This window comes from Pan troglodytes, chromosome 12 (genome assembly GCF_028858775.2).
Source record: "Pan troglodytes isolate AG18354 chromosome 12, NHGRI_mPanTro3-v2.0_pri, whole genome shotgun sequence".
Taxonomy (NCBI): Eukaryota; Metazoa; Chordata; class Mammalia; order Primates; family Hominidae; genus Pan; species Pan troglodytes.
The window spans coordinates 25226452-25239996 of NC_072410.2; the positions used below are offsets into that span (position 1 = coordinate 25226452).

Consider the following 13545-nt stretch of genomic DNA (forward strand, 5'->3'; position numbering starts at 1 on the left):
CTAGTATTGTTCAGATTTCCTTGTTATTTTCTTATTGACCTTCTCTCTAGTTGTTCTACCCATGTTTGAAAGTGGGATATTGAATTCTCCAAATATTTTTATTGAATTTCTTCTTTATCCCTTCATCCTGCATGTTTTTATTTCCTGTGTTTTGGAGCTCTCTTGTTAGGTTCACGTATGTTTATAATTATGTCATCTTAATGGAGTGATCCCTTTATTATTATTAAATGTCTTTTTTCCTCTTGTAGCAATTTTTATCTTAAAGTCTGAATTTTTAAAATTTATTTTTTAATAGTTGCTGTGAGAATTACAATTAACATCAACTTGTAATAGTTTAGTTTGGACTAATGTCACCTATTCTTCAAATATTCTTCATGCCTTTTTTTCTCTCCTCTTCTGAGACTCCTGTTGTACAGATGGTGTTTTGTAGTCACTCAGGCTCTTTTCATTTTTCTTCATTTTTATTTCTGTTTCCCAGACTGGATAATCTTAACCAACCTATTTTTGAGTTTGCTGATTCTTTCCTTTGCCTGCCAAAATATGCTATTGAGCCCCTCTGATGAATTATTTTAGTTATTGTACTTTTATGTCCAGAATTTCAATTTGCTTGTTTTTTCCAATTTCTTTCTCTTTATTGATATTTTCTATTTGGTGAAGCGTTGTTCTCATACTTTAGTTTTGCACGTGGTTTCCTTTTTTCCTTTGAACATATTTAAAATAGCTTATTTAAAGTCTTCTAGTAAGTCCTGTCCTCAGGGACCATTACTGTTGATTGCATTTTTTCCTATGTGTGAGCCATACTTTCTTGTTTCTTTAAATTTATTTGAAAACTGGGCAGTGGGAGGGGCTCATTTCAGTTACTGTGCTTTTCTATTTGGTTATTTTAATAATTTCTTTCTCTTCTTAATATTCTCCATTTGGTGTGACTTTTAGTTCTTTGGACATCATTTCCTTTAGTTCTTTGAATATATTTAATATAGCTGAATTAAATTATTCAGTAATTCTAAAACCTGGGCTTTCTCAAGGGCTGTTTCTATTAAATACTTTTTGTCCCTTTATACTTTTTTGTTTCTTTGTATGTCTCTCAATTTTTTGTTGAAAACTGGACAACTAACATATAAGGTGGCAACTCTGGAAATTAGATTTTCCCCTCCCTAAGGTTTGTTGTTGTTTTTGTTGCTCTTTGTTTAGTGGCTTTCTGAACAAGTTATTTTAAATCTATATTATTTGTGGTGCATGGCTACTGAAGTCTCCGTGTGGTGAGCTTCATAGTCATCTAATGATTGAACAGAGATTTCCTTAAAAACCTGGAACCAGTAATTCTCCCCGTCTTTGTTGAGAGGCCTGTGTATTTGCGTACATATGTGTGTGTTGGGGCACATCAAAACACTCAGCCGGGCAGTTGACAGCTGTTCCTTAGCCTTCCCCTCCTGTTTACATAAAGCCTGGGGTCAGCCCCAGGTGTGAGAGCTTAGGGATGTCTCAGGTTTCTTCTGAGCACAGGCAGAGCCAGAGCCCGATGCGTACACAGGACCTTCTAGATTGGCAGGAAGGTGTCAACACTTTTTACAGCCCCTGTGGACATCTTATTCCCAACTTTTCCTTTTAAACTTTTGGGTCTGCTTATTGTTTGACCCAACTGTCATCTACCACATTGTTCTGCAGCCAAATTTTTAAAAATTTCCCCTAAAGGTTTTTGACAACTGTTACCAGGGTCAAGGCTTTTCACAGTGGGAAAGCTCTGAGTCAGGTCAAATAAAAGTTAGCCTTCCAGGTAGGGCCTCACTGGGACTCACCACACAGATCAGATAAAGACAGTTCTCTGGAAACCAGGCTTTCGAGGAGCTGCAGCATTGTTCTGCCACCCTTATTGCCTGTCAGGCTGCTGATTTTCACTGTGATTGGGCTGTTGGTTATGTGCTGTCACAGAGCTGGAGAGAAGAGAATGAGAATAGAAAAGTTAAATGCCACATATTTCACTGTTCTTGTTGAGATTCAGCTTTTTAAAAATGTATTAACATTCCATGGATTGCTGCAAGCTTTTGGAGATTGCTGCAAGCTTTTGGTTAATTGCCAGAGTTCTTAGAAAGTTTATTCTGATGCTGCCAATTTTCTTGTTCTTGTTAGAATTTTCAAATGTCCCTAACTTTGCCATTTTCACTGACAGTACTCTCTGTTGCTTTTTTTTCTTCTCCTGTGCTATTTTGTTTCTTCAAACCATTCTCAACTTTTGCTGTCAAAACCAGTTGATTGAATTAACATTGATAATGGCATGTAGGTCCTGAAATTAAATTTCATTATCTTAATATTATAAATATTAACCCATTTAAGAATCACTATTACAAAAACATTTTGAAGATAAACTATTGAGCAGGTAGAACTAATTACCAGAATTTATCATTAGCTATTTCGTTTTTTAATACAGATTCTTAATTGAGATCATTTTAGAATCATACACTATTATAAGAAGTTATACAGAGAGATCCTGTGTAGCCTGTACCTGGTTCCTCGCAATGGCAATATCTTGACAAAGAATACTACAAAGTCACAACCAGGATGTTGATCTTTTGATAGGAATGGGTATTTCATTTTCACCATCCTGATATTGTGGCTTTCATTACCATTTCCCTGATGGTTAATGATGTTGAACATCTTTTCACTTGCTTATTGGATTGTTCTTTTCTGTTTGTTTTTGAGTTCTTTATATAGCCTAGATCTTTAGACTTTTGTTAAATATGTAGTTTGCAAATATTTTATACCTTTTTGTAATTTGTCCTGTCCTACTCTTAACAGGGTCATGTGAAGGGCAAAGTTTTTAATTTTGAATGAGGTACAACAATTTATCATTTTTTTTTCCTGGATTGTGCTTTTGGTGTCAACTCTAGGAACACTGCCAAACCTTAGATCCTGAAGATCTTCTCTATCCTTTTAAAAAAGTTTTATAGTTTTACATTTTAAATTTAGAGCAGTGATGTATTTCGAGTTAATTTTTATATAAGTTGTAAGGATTAGGTCAGGGTTCTTTAAGAAAAATATTGTTTTGGTCTATAGATGTCTCATTGCTTCTGTGCTATTTGTTGGAAAAGCTGTTCTTCCAATGAATTGCTTTTGCAATTTTGTCAAAACCAGTGAGGCGTATATGGTTCCGTTTTTAGGTGTTCTACTCTCTGCAAGTGATTTATGTGTCTATCCCTCTGCCAATATCACACTGCCTTGGTTACTGAAGTTATGCAGTAAGACATAATGTCTGGTGGAGTGATTCCTCTCACTTTATTCTTGTTTTTGAAGATTGTTTTTAGCAATTCTAGGGTTTGTTCCTATCTAATTTTTTGTATAAGCTTGTCAACAAAAAATTATCCTGGGATTTTTACAGGGTTTACATTAAACCCACAGATTAATTTGGGAAGAATTAACATCTTTACATTTTGAGTCTTTTAATCCATGAATATAGTGTGTCTTCTTGTTTATGTAGATCTTCTTTGATTTATTTCATCAGCATTTTGTATATTTCAGTACATATGTCCTGTGCATGCTTTCTTAGATTTATATCTGAGGTACTTCATTTTATTTGGAGTCGTAAATGGCGTTGTAAATGGCATTTTAATGTTGATTTTTGCATATTCATTGTTAGTATATAGAAATGTACTGGATTTTAGGATTTAGACCTTGTATTCTGCAACTTTGCTATATGTACTTCTTACCTTTAAGAAGGACTTTTCTTTTTGAGTCCTTGGGGTTTTTACATAGACAAGTATGTAGCCTGCAATTAGGGAGTTTTATTTCCTTTCCAGTGTGTTCGTCTTTTTTTTTTCCTTGCCTTGTTAAAGTGGCCAGAACTTCTAGCACATGTTGAATAGAGTGGGAGCCACATCCTTGACATGTTCCCAGTCTCAGGGCCTATATATTCAGTCTTTTACTGGTAAGAAGGATATTACCTAGAGGTTGAGATTGAGGTAGTTCTACATTTCTCCTATCTTCTTGAGAGTTTTTATCATGAAGAGTTGTTGGGTTTTGTCAAATACTTTTTCTGTGTCAGTTGATATGATCATGTGTTTTTCCTCTTTAGCCTGTTGATGGGGTGAATTACAATGATCAGTTTTTGAATTTTGGGTGAGTCTTGCATACCTTGAGTAAAAGTCACTTGGTCGTGATGCATAATTTTATACATTGCTGGGTTCAATTTGTAATTTTTTTTTTGTCTAAGTTAATGAGTTTTGTAGTTTTTAAAATAACATGTATGTAGCATAAAATTCAGCATTTATAACTATTTTAAGTGTACAATTCAGTAGCATTAATCACAATGTTATACAAACACCACCATTCTTTTTTCATTACCCTAGAGACTCAGTAACCATTAAGCCACAACTCCTCACTTCCCCCTACCCTGTTGCCCAGTAACCTCTAATCTACTTTCTGTCCCCGTGAATTTGCTTATTCTGGATTTTTCATGTGAGTAGAAGCACAGTATTTGCCCTTTTTTGTCTAGCTTATTTCACTTACTATAATATTTTCAAGGTCCATCCATGTTGTAGCATATATCAGAATTTCATTCTTTTTTGTGGCTGAATAATATTTCATTATGTAACTGCCATGTTGATCCATTCATCTGTGATGGACACTTGGTGTTTCTGTTTGGAGACTTTGGGTACTGTGGTCACGCATCACTCAATGTGGAAAACATCCTAAGTGGTGTTAGGCCATTTAATCATTGTGCTAACATAGAGTGTACCTACACAAACCTAGGTGATATAGCCTACTACATACCTAAGGTATATGATACAGCCTATTGCTCCTAGACTGCAAGCCTGTACAACATGTTACTATACTGAATACTGTAGGCAGTTGTAACACAATGGCAAGTTTTCGTGTATCTAAACATAGAAAAGGGTACAGTAAATACAGTATTATAATCTTATGGAGCCACCATCATCTATGCAGTCCATCGTTGACCAAAACATTACATGGTACATGACTGCATTTAAATACTTTGTTTTAACAGTCAGCCTATTTAGGTTTATCATATAGGTCCTGACTGGGGCCTACTGTTTTGGGCTGTAGTTCCAGTAATAGCTTAGTTTTTAGAGCATTTGCAGTGCGAGCTTCAGAGTTTTAGTGATTTTCTGATACTGAAGCTGCTAAGAGTAGTTGGTGGTTCTTGAGCATTAGTTCTACATTTTATAACTGAAGTTTACAGATCTTTTTAGATGACTTAGATACTTTAGGATAAGGTGAAAATTAATTATGGTATTTTGTCTTTAGCTGTAAAATTAATTTTGAAAAACCTTTCTGGCTCATCTTTTTAGATGTATGTATGGTATATATCCTGCACATCTGAACTACATAGGATTATATTTTGAGTTTTAGTAAACAACATGGGCATTAGCTTCTTTAGGAAGTTGATGATATTGAGTGGTCTTGATAAAATTAAAATATGGCTTATATGAGTTTCCTTGTACTTTTAATGTGGCAAGAAGACAAGTATATGTTACATTTTTCAGATAATAAAACTAATGAGGGAAGAAAGAAAGCTTTGATCATAAAATGTCTTTAAGCTCGAAGGGACCCATGTGGACCTAGTCCAGGATGTTTTAAAATTGCCATTGAGCCCTTTGTTGAAACAAAATATTGAGCAAGTGTAACTATAAAAGAGATATTGATGTATTTAACAATGTTGAATTCTAAAATAGCAGTGTCTTTTTTTTTTTTTTTTTTTTTTAAGACAGGGTCTTGTTCTGTCACCCAAGCTGGAGTGCATTGGCACTATCTCAGCCCACTGCAACCTCTGCCCCCTGGGCTCAAGCACAATGTCATTATCCTAACCAGAATTTCTTATCTTATGTTTTTCAGACTTGCTTCTAGGCACAGATTATTGACAAGCAAACCAGGAACTTTTACAGATTGTGATAAGAATTAAGATAGGGAATATAATAGAGGATAACTGGGCTGCTCTGAGAAGCCAAGGAGGGCCACACTGTGAGTGGGGTCAAGGCTGAGACTTGAAGGAGGAGAAGATGCCAGCCATAACAACAGCATGCTAGGCAAGGTGACTCTGTAACACAGCTTTGGGGACCCTCCTGAGGCCTGCCTGTGTGGCCCTTTCTTCTGTTCCTAGTTTTTGTAGAAGAAAGTTTAAAAATCGCTGATTTGACTAGTCCAGCCTTCTCCTTTTGTGGGTTAGGAGATTGTGAAGGCTAGAAGGTAAAGATATGCAGTGACAACCTAGGCTCCTAATGCCTGATACCACCCCCTACAATATGGCATAAATTTTTCTACTAGTTATTTACAGCATTTGTTTTTTTCATGAGTTATTTTAGATGTATTAAAATCACAAATTATATTTATTCATCAGTTGTAATATTCAGAAAAATATCTTCACCTAAAAGAAAAAACAAAAACTTAGTAGACAAAGATTTGTCTTTAAAGTGAAAGATATTTTTAATCTTAACTAAATGAAATAGGGAAGTAAACAGTTTGTGAACTTCTGTTTTGAAAGCAAGTGTTCCTATTTTGAAACAACTGACACATTGACATTTTTACACTGATTATAAATGGCTTTGTTACTCACAGACAGCTTAGAGATGTGGGTCGGTGTGAGGAGCTTAAAGTAGATCTTACTGAGCCCAGCTTCAGAGTAAATATGAGTAGAATCATAAAAGCCAGAAATGTAAATCCTTTTCTTTCCTTTATAAATCTTCCTTTCCTCACTTATTGTCAGAAATATATGCCCAATTAAAAAAATTTGGTTGCTAAAAGGTGCTGTTAGTCATGAGCATTCTGTAAAGTTTATTTTGAAAGTAAATAGGGATGGGTTTAGAAGCACAGATTCACATTGCCAGAATTCATACTTTTCTCTAGCCACTTTCTTGCTAAGTATATCTCACTGTGTCTATTTCTTTACCTTAAAATGGGATCATAATGTCTGTGTCATAGGGTTAGTTTGAATTTTAACAACAGTGATCAGTAATTATTAGTTTATTTTTATTTCAATTACATTTGTTTGATGCTTGAACTAGGGAACATCAGGAAAGTTTGGGATTCATTAACAGCATAAAATTAGGGGAAATATTTTTGGGAGAGGAAGCTGTTACTAGTTCTGGTTTTGAATCTGGAGATGTGATAACTTGACTGACTTTTGTTACATTTTATATTTTATAGCTTAATAACTCTGCATGTGAAATGATTAAGTCTATATCTAGTGTTCTATTTTTTGAGGCATATAATTGAAAGGTATTATAATTGGCTGTTTAAAGCAAAATACGTTAATTTGTTTTATGCCAGAGTTGAATCCTATTTATCTCTACATCTTTTAAGGAAAGCCAGTGATGTGTAACATAGTATTTTCCTTTTGAGACTTTATAATCAGCTGCTGTTATTAATTTATTTAACTAACATTCATATTTTTAACATAACATACTTTTAAAAATATGAATTCACAATTCATAATAGAATTTTTATATATTTTTAAAGCTTCTGATTTAAAAAGCAGTATACCCAAACTACTGCCTTTATGTAGTTCTCTTCAGTTAGATCAGCATTTCTTCTGGCTCAATGGTGGGAACTCATTCAGTGGTCGTTCTATTGGAACTCTAATAGCAGCCACCTATAGCTCGTTTCCAGTTGTTTCTTGTTGGTTTCCTCTGCCAATTAGACATAAAGCTTCTAATTAGAGGCCTTGACTTTATGTCTTTTACATTGTGAACATCTGGCTGTTCAGTTATTTCTTGTTAGTTCATTGTGTTCTTATGTCAATAAATTTGTGTTCAGTAGGGAATAACCAAAAAATTCTCTGGATCCTGTGAAATTTCAGTTTGTGTTAAAAAGTGGGGGGAACAGGTGAGGAATGGGTTGGGTGAGCTGAACAGAGCCTTTTATATTCATAGTCCTTTCTTGTAATGAGTTTATCACTTTACTTAGAGACATTCTAAGTATACTGTGTCAGTAATTCTGTTGGAGCCATTAGCTCTGATCTTGATATTGAAATTCCACTATAAGCCAGGACTAGAGATAACATAACCAGAAAAAGGTCATTTGCATCAGTAAGTACAAATGCCAGTGCTTATTGTACCTGAGCAAAAAGGTGGGACATCATTCATGCTTTCAGTATTTATTGAATATTCTCTATATGCCACAGACTGGTAGGGGATGAATAGAAGTGGAGCAGGTTGGCACTGTCATTGAAGAGAAACACAGGAAATGGAGGACAGGAGTTTTCCCAAAATAAAATCAGGATGTGACTACTAGACTAAGGAGAAAAGGATGCTTGGCAGGCAGAAAAAACATCCAACGAGGTAATGTAATCTAATTAACTAGTATCTTATTCTGCTGCTTGACTGTCCACTTTTGTCATACCAGAACAGCCAGGTACATATGTGGGACAGTGAGTGTCTTCCCTGATTTCCAAAAGACCAACAAATGGGAGTCAGTGAATTCCATATTAAGCCAAACGAAATATCACATAGTTGAAATTCTGCATGTGAAATTTGTCCCTTTTCTCCCATTTATTCAGCAATTTATAGCAATATGGGTTTATGGATATTTATTTTATACTTTGGGCTACATCTAGTACTTCTTCATTTTGTTGCTCAGATCGTTTCAGCTTTGGTCATTTGGGAGCTCTTTCTGTTGATTCTTACCTTCCATTCTCTATCCCCATCAGTGTAGGATTTGGGTGGTTTTCTCTATTTTTTACTTTCTGGCACTGTAGGATGCTCCATTCTCATCTCGTGTATTTCCTGCCCCTGTCCTCAAATCAGCCATTGCTCCAGGAAGCCCTGGTTTCTTTTATTGGAAAATAATATTAGAACACAAGATCTGAGTTCCAGGTGTGTTCTTTGCTATTGGCATGTCATTGCTTTAGGCTCTTAGAGCTGACAGAGCAAGGAAATACATGTATATATACTAACCTATGAATATACACATCTATAAATATTCTTATATGTATGTAATAATGTATATGTTTCACTAAACATGAATTCATACTGATATCACTGACTTTTAACCATTACCACCTGGATCATTTTGGCCTCCCCCGCCTTGTTTCTGTATAAATTGCTGTTCCAACTGTGAGACACCTGGCTCCCAGTATCCACCATCTGTGTACTTAATTGTTCGATTTCAGTGTACATGTATAGTGGCATCAGAATGGTTAACCCAAACTCCCATGGGAAAAAGCATTATTAACTAGAATACATTGCGTGTGTATGGTTTCTTTTGCCTTTAGTCTTACAGATTCTACTCATTTCCAGAATTACTTAGGTGAGCACTCTCCCCTCTCCCCCCACTTCAGTAAGGTTGATTCATTCATTTGTAATACAGTTAAATTGTTTTGTCATTTTATGCATTCCATCCTGGAGTCTCCCAGTCTTCTAAATAAATTTTTAAAATTTGCATACATTTAGATTCACTTTTTGTGCTGTGAAGTTCTGTTTTGACAAATGTATCATGTCCTGTATCCACCATTACAATTTGATAAAGAATGGTTTTACCACCCTAAAATATATTTGTGCTTCACTTATTCAACCTTTCCCATCTCCCCCTGATCTCCTAGCAACCACTGGTCTTTTTACTATCTCCATAATTGTGCCTTTTCCAGAATGTCATGTACTTGGAAGCATACAGTATGTAGCCTTTTCTTTTAGTAATATTCCATTGTATAGATATACCACAGTTTGTCTGTTCACCTTTGATGGCCATCTTGACTATGCCCAGATTTTGGTGATTATGAATAAAACTGCTTTAAGGAATTGTATGTAGATTTTTGTATGTAAGGTTTCAAATCAGTTCAGTCAATACTAGAAGCACGATCGCCAGATTGTATGGTATAACTATGTTAGCTTTTAAATATATTACCTTTGCATTGCTGTTTCTTGGATCAGAATAATCTTTTGCTATTTTCCCTGCCCAGTTCCTCACCAAATCCCTTTGACTGTGGATCCCAGGTCATATCATCACTAGAAAAAAGCAGATGATACCGAATTTCAGCTGATCATTTCTTGGGGGAAATATAATACTGTAGTGATCTTTTCTGTATGCTTTTGATATTTTCAATTAATCTATCAGGGAAAATAATTAGTTGCATCTTGTTGAATTTGACTGTTTTGTGCTTTCTCATAATATAACAGTAATGGATATTTTGAAGTTGATGCATATAGCCTGTAGGTTGTTGAAGTTACTTTATTATTTGTTTTATTTTAAAGTATTTCTTAGTTTGTAAAATTCTGAAGTATTAGTCATATTTTTCTTTTCAACCATCACCATTAAGCAGTCCATTTTTAGATATAAAATTATATTAATTAACTTTAAGGTCAAAGATGTTATGAAAATTAAATTTATGTTCCTGTAAGTGATGGTATGTTTTGTTTTCTTCACAGCATTCGTTCAGTCAGAGAGCATAATAGAAGTACTGCGTTTTGATGATGGAGGGCTACTACAGGTAATTTTTTTTTGAGTAGAGAAGTTATTGTTAAGCCTTGAATAATATCTGGTTATTTTTCTTTTAAAAATGTAATTGGTTTATCTGAAATATATTTATATTTTATGAGCTTTGAAGATAGATCAGTAGAGTCTTTAGTAATATAAAAACCTCTGCAGTTACGTGAGTTATCTTTTAGATTAAATATTTCTTTAAAATGCAAACTCATTGTGGTATTAAAACCTTGTAAATAAGTACATCATCAGTCTGTGGCAAGTGTTTGTGCCTGTGGATCTGAGGGGAAGGGGTCAGATCAGGACCTGGGGTTCTCTTCAGATCAGGAGCAGGGGTTCTCTGAGTGTGAATTCAGATGGAGAATCTCAAAATATTTATCTAGAAGAGAACCTCTCTAGGGAGAATAAGTACTATAGATTTTACCTATGCTGTACTTCTACTTGCCATCCTAAGTCACATCATTTAAATATACATAAAATTTGAAAGTATAATCCAATAAATGTCTTGTCCTTCCTTTCAGACCTAGTTCAGATATCACCATGAAGCCTATTTCAGGCTTCCCAGCTAAAAATGAGTTTGAGAATTTCAGAGCTGAAAGACAGAGTAAATGCCATCTTAACTAACCCTCTGATTTCTTATGGCTAGGTGTTTTCTCCTTTCTTACAAACTTTTGTCATATTCTGTGCTTGTCCTTAATAACTTTGTAATGATAACTGTTTTTTTCAAGTAACATGCTGTTTGCCAGCATGACTGATACTTTTTTAATTAGTTTTATATTCAAGGGAAAACAATGCTTAGGTTAGGAAAGGTGATCAAGATCCCATGACTTTGTGGTACTGGGACTGGCACGAGAATCCCAGTGTTCTCCTTCTAGATGTGATTGTTAGTCTCTTTAGTACATAATACTACCTGTAGTATTTTTAATTTATTTATAACTAAGTGACCTAAATAATTTTGGAAAAATATTTCCTGTAGTTTATAATAAAGACAGGAAAGTAAAAATTAAAATTAAATCAAGACAATAGAGAAAATAATTATACTAGGGACATGGAACAAGATTTTTATTTGCATTTTAGCATACATTTAGATTACATTTTATACATTAAACCAGATGAAGAGAGCGAGAAAAAAAGTGATAGATTTTAAGAATCTTTTTCTCTGGCAATGAAGCTAGTAAGTCTTTTGGAAGACAAACTTCTCTTGCTTCTAAATTTTTAAATAAATTTATCATTCTTATCTTTATGTAAGAGGTGTTGAGAAATGTAATAGAGAGTGGTTGCATAGTATTTGCCTAGAGTCAGCTTTGTATATTTTAAAACTGAATAAAAACTGAACATAATGAGCTCTAATTTTATAAAGCCTTCCTACTTAAAAATGATCTTAAGTCTCTTTTTTCTAGTTCTTTAATCTGTTTCAAGGTGAGAACTTGGAGAACCTATGGGAACAAATGTTTTAAATATCTCCCTTTAGGTGGTTGTTTATAGGATCTGGATGGCAGGCAAATCAGGACTGAATTTCTGGAAAATTCCCTAAGTGTGGTTGCTCTGTATTGATTGAGGAAGGATTTGTGTCTGTTAGAAACTGGACATCTAGGTTGCAGGTTGATAATCCATTCTAAAAATTCTGGAGCATGATTTGTATTTTTGCTGAGGGAGGCTGCTAATTTGTATCTAGATGGAGTTGGCTATGGAAAAGCTTGTGAACTGGGATGTGATTCACTAATAGTCTTTGGATCTGCTCAGATGCTTGGACAGGAGCTTGGGTGAGATCTCAGAATTCTGTGGCAAAGGTAATTTTGGTCTAGAAAAATGTTGAGGGCAAGTAGTATCAATTGGTTACTTAAGCCACAAAAAAACCTAAGACTCCTACAGAATGTCTAATATTGAGATGCTATATAATATAGTATATGGCCCCTAAATAGCTGAATAGAAGACCCTTTTGAATAGATGTAAAATTGTTCATTTTAATGTTGAAGAGTGTTTCTCAGAAACAGTTTTTATTTTGACATAATGTTATCTTTTTCCGACTATAATTTACCAATAGGTTTAACGATTTTAAATAACTCCTGGTTTCTTATGCTATGATTAGAACAGAAAAATGTACATGTAGCATTTCTATGGCAGAATATATATCCTTTCTCTAATTTAAATTTAAGCTAAAGCAGGGAGAGTGTCAAAGCAACAACCTTGTTTTACATTATTTAAAATGTGAATTTTGCCCAAGAACATTCCTTCTTAGATCTGCAATTCATGTACATTCATGTGGCTTGGCTCATAGTAATTTTTTTTTTTTTTTTTTTTTTTTTTTTTTTTTTTTTTTTTTTTTGAGACAGGGTCTCGCACTGTCACCCAGGCTGGAGTGCAGTGGCGCGATCTCGGCTCACCACAAGCTCTGCCTCCCGGGTTCACACCATTCTCCTGCCTAGGCCTCCCAAGTAGCTGGGAGTACTGGCGCCTGCCACCATGCCCAGCTAATTTTTTTGGTATTTTTAGTACAGACGGGGTTTCACCATGTTAGCCAGGATGGTCTCAATCTCCTGACCTCATGATCCGCCCGCCTCGGCCTCCCAAAGTGCTAGGATTACAGGTGTGAGCCACCGCACCCAGCCAACTCATAGTAATTTTTTTAATCCTCAAAAATCAACTGATAAGAAATCAGTAAAAAATAAATTTTAAAAATTGCCAAAAAGATTAGACTTGTTTTCTTTATTTTTAGATAAGGAAAATTAGGTTTATGGAAGTTAAATAATTTATTCTGTAGTACTCAATTGCTAGAGCAGGAATTCAGTATCCAGTAAGTACCATACTCACCATGTCTAATTTCAAAACTCTCCACGGCATGATGCATGTGCAGTGCTCTCAGATATTCCATGGGTTTGCACTTGTTATGAATAGAAATTATAACCCCCATAGATCATGTTTTCTATAGTTGATGCTTTGGCCATTGTCATTCCTGTTTGGCTGGACTAAGATTTAGCATCCAGAATACATAAAGATCAGACCATTCCTAAGATGACACGGACTCTGAGGAATCTGCATCTCAACAGAAGAAATCCACATTAAGGCTATAACCACAGGATGCCCTGGTCAGGTATCTCAAACCATCATTCCCATCCTAAC

At 34.9% G+C, this 13545-nt stretch overlaps 1 protein-coding gene across 16 annotated transcripts in view; it reads left to right on the forward strand.

The window, feature by feature from the left end:
* TMEM131 (transmembrane protein 131) overlaps positions 1-13545 on the forward strand; it is a 241376-nt gene that overhangs the window by 59863 nt on the left and 167968 nt on the right. For all 16 annotated transcript variants that reach the window (XM_515638.8, XM_016949046.4, XM_016949047.4 and 13 more), the window contains one exon: positions 10371-10432. In XM_515638.8, the coding sequence (XP_515638.3) occupies positions 10371-10432 (62 nt within the window). The remainder of the gene's footprint in view (positions 1-10370; positions 10433-13545) is intronic.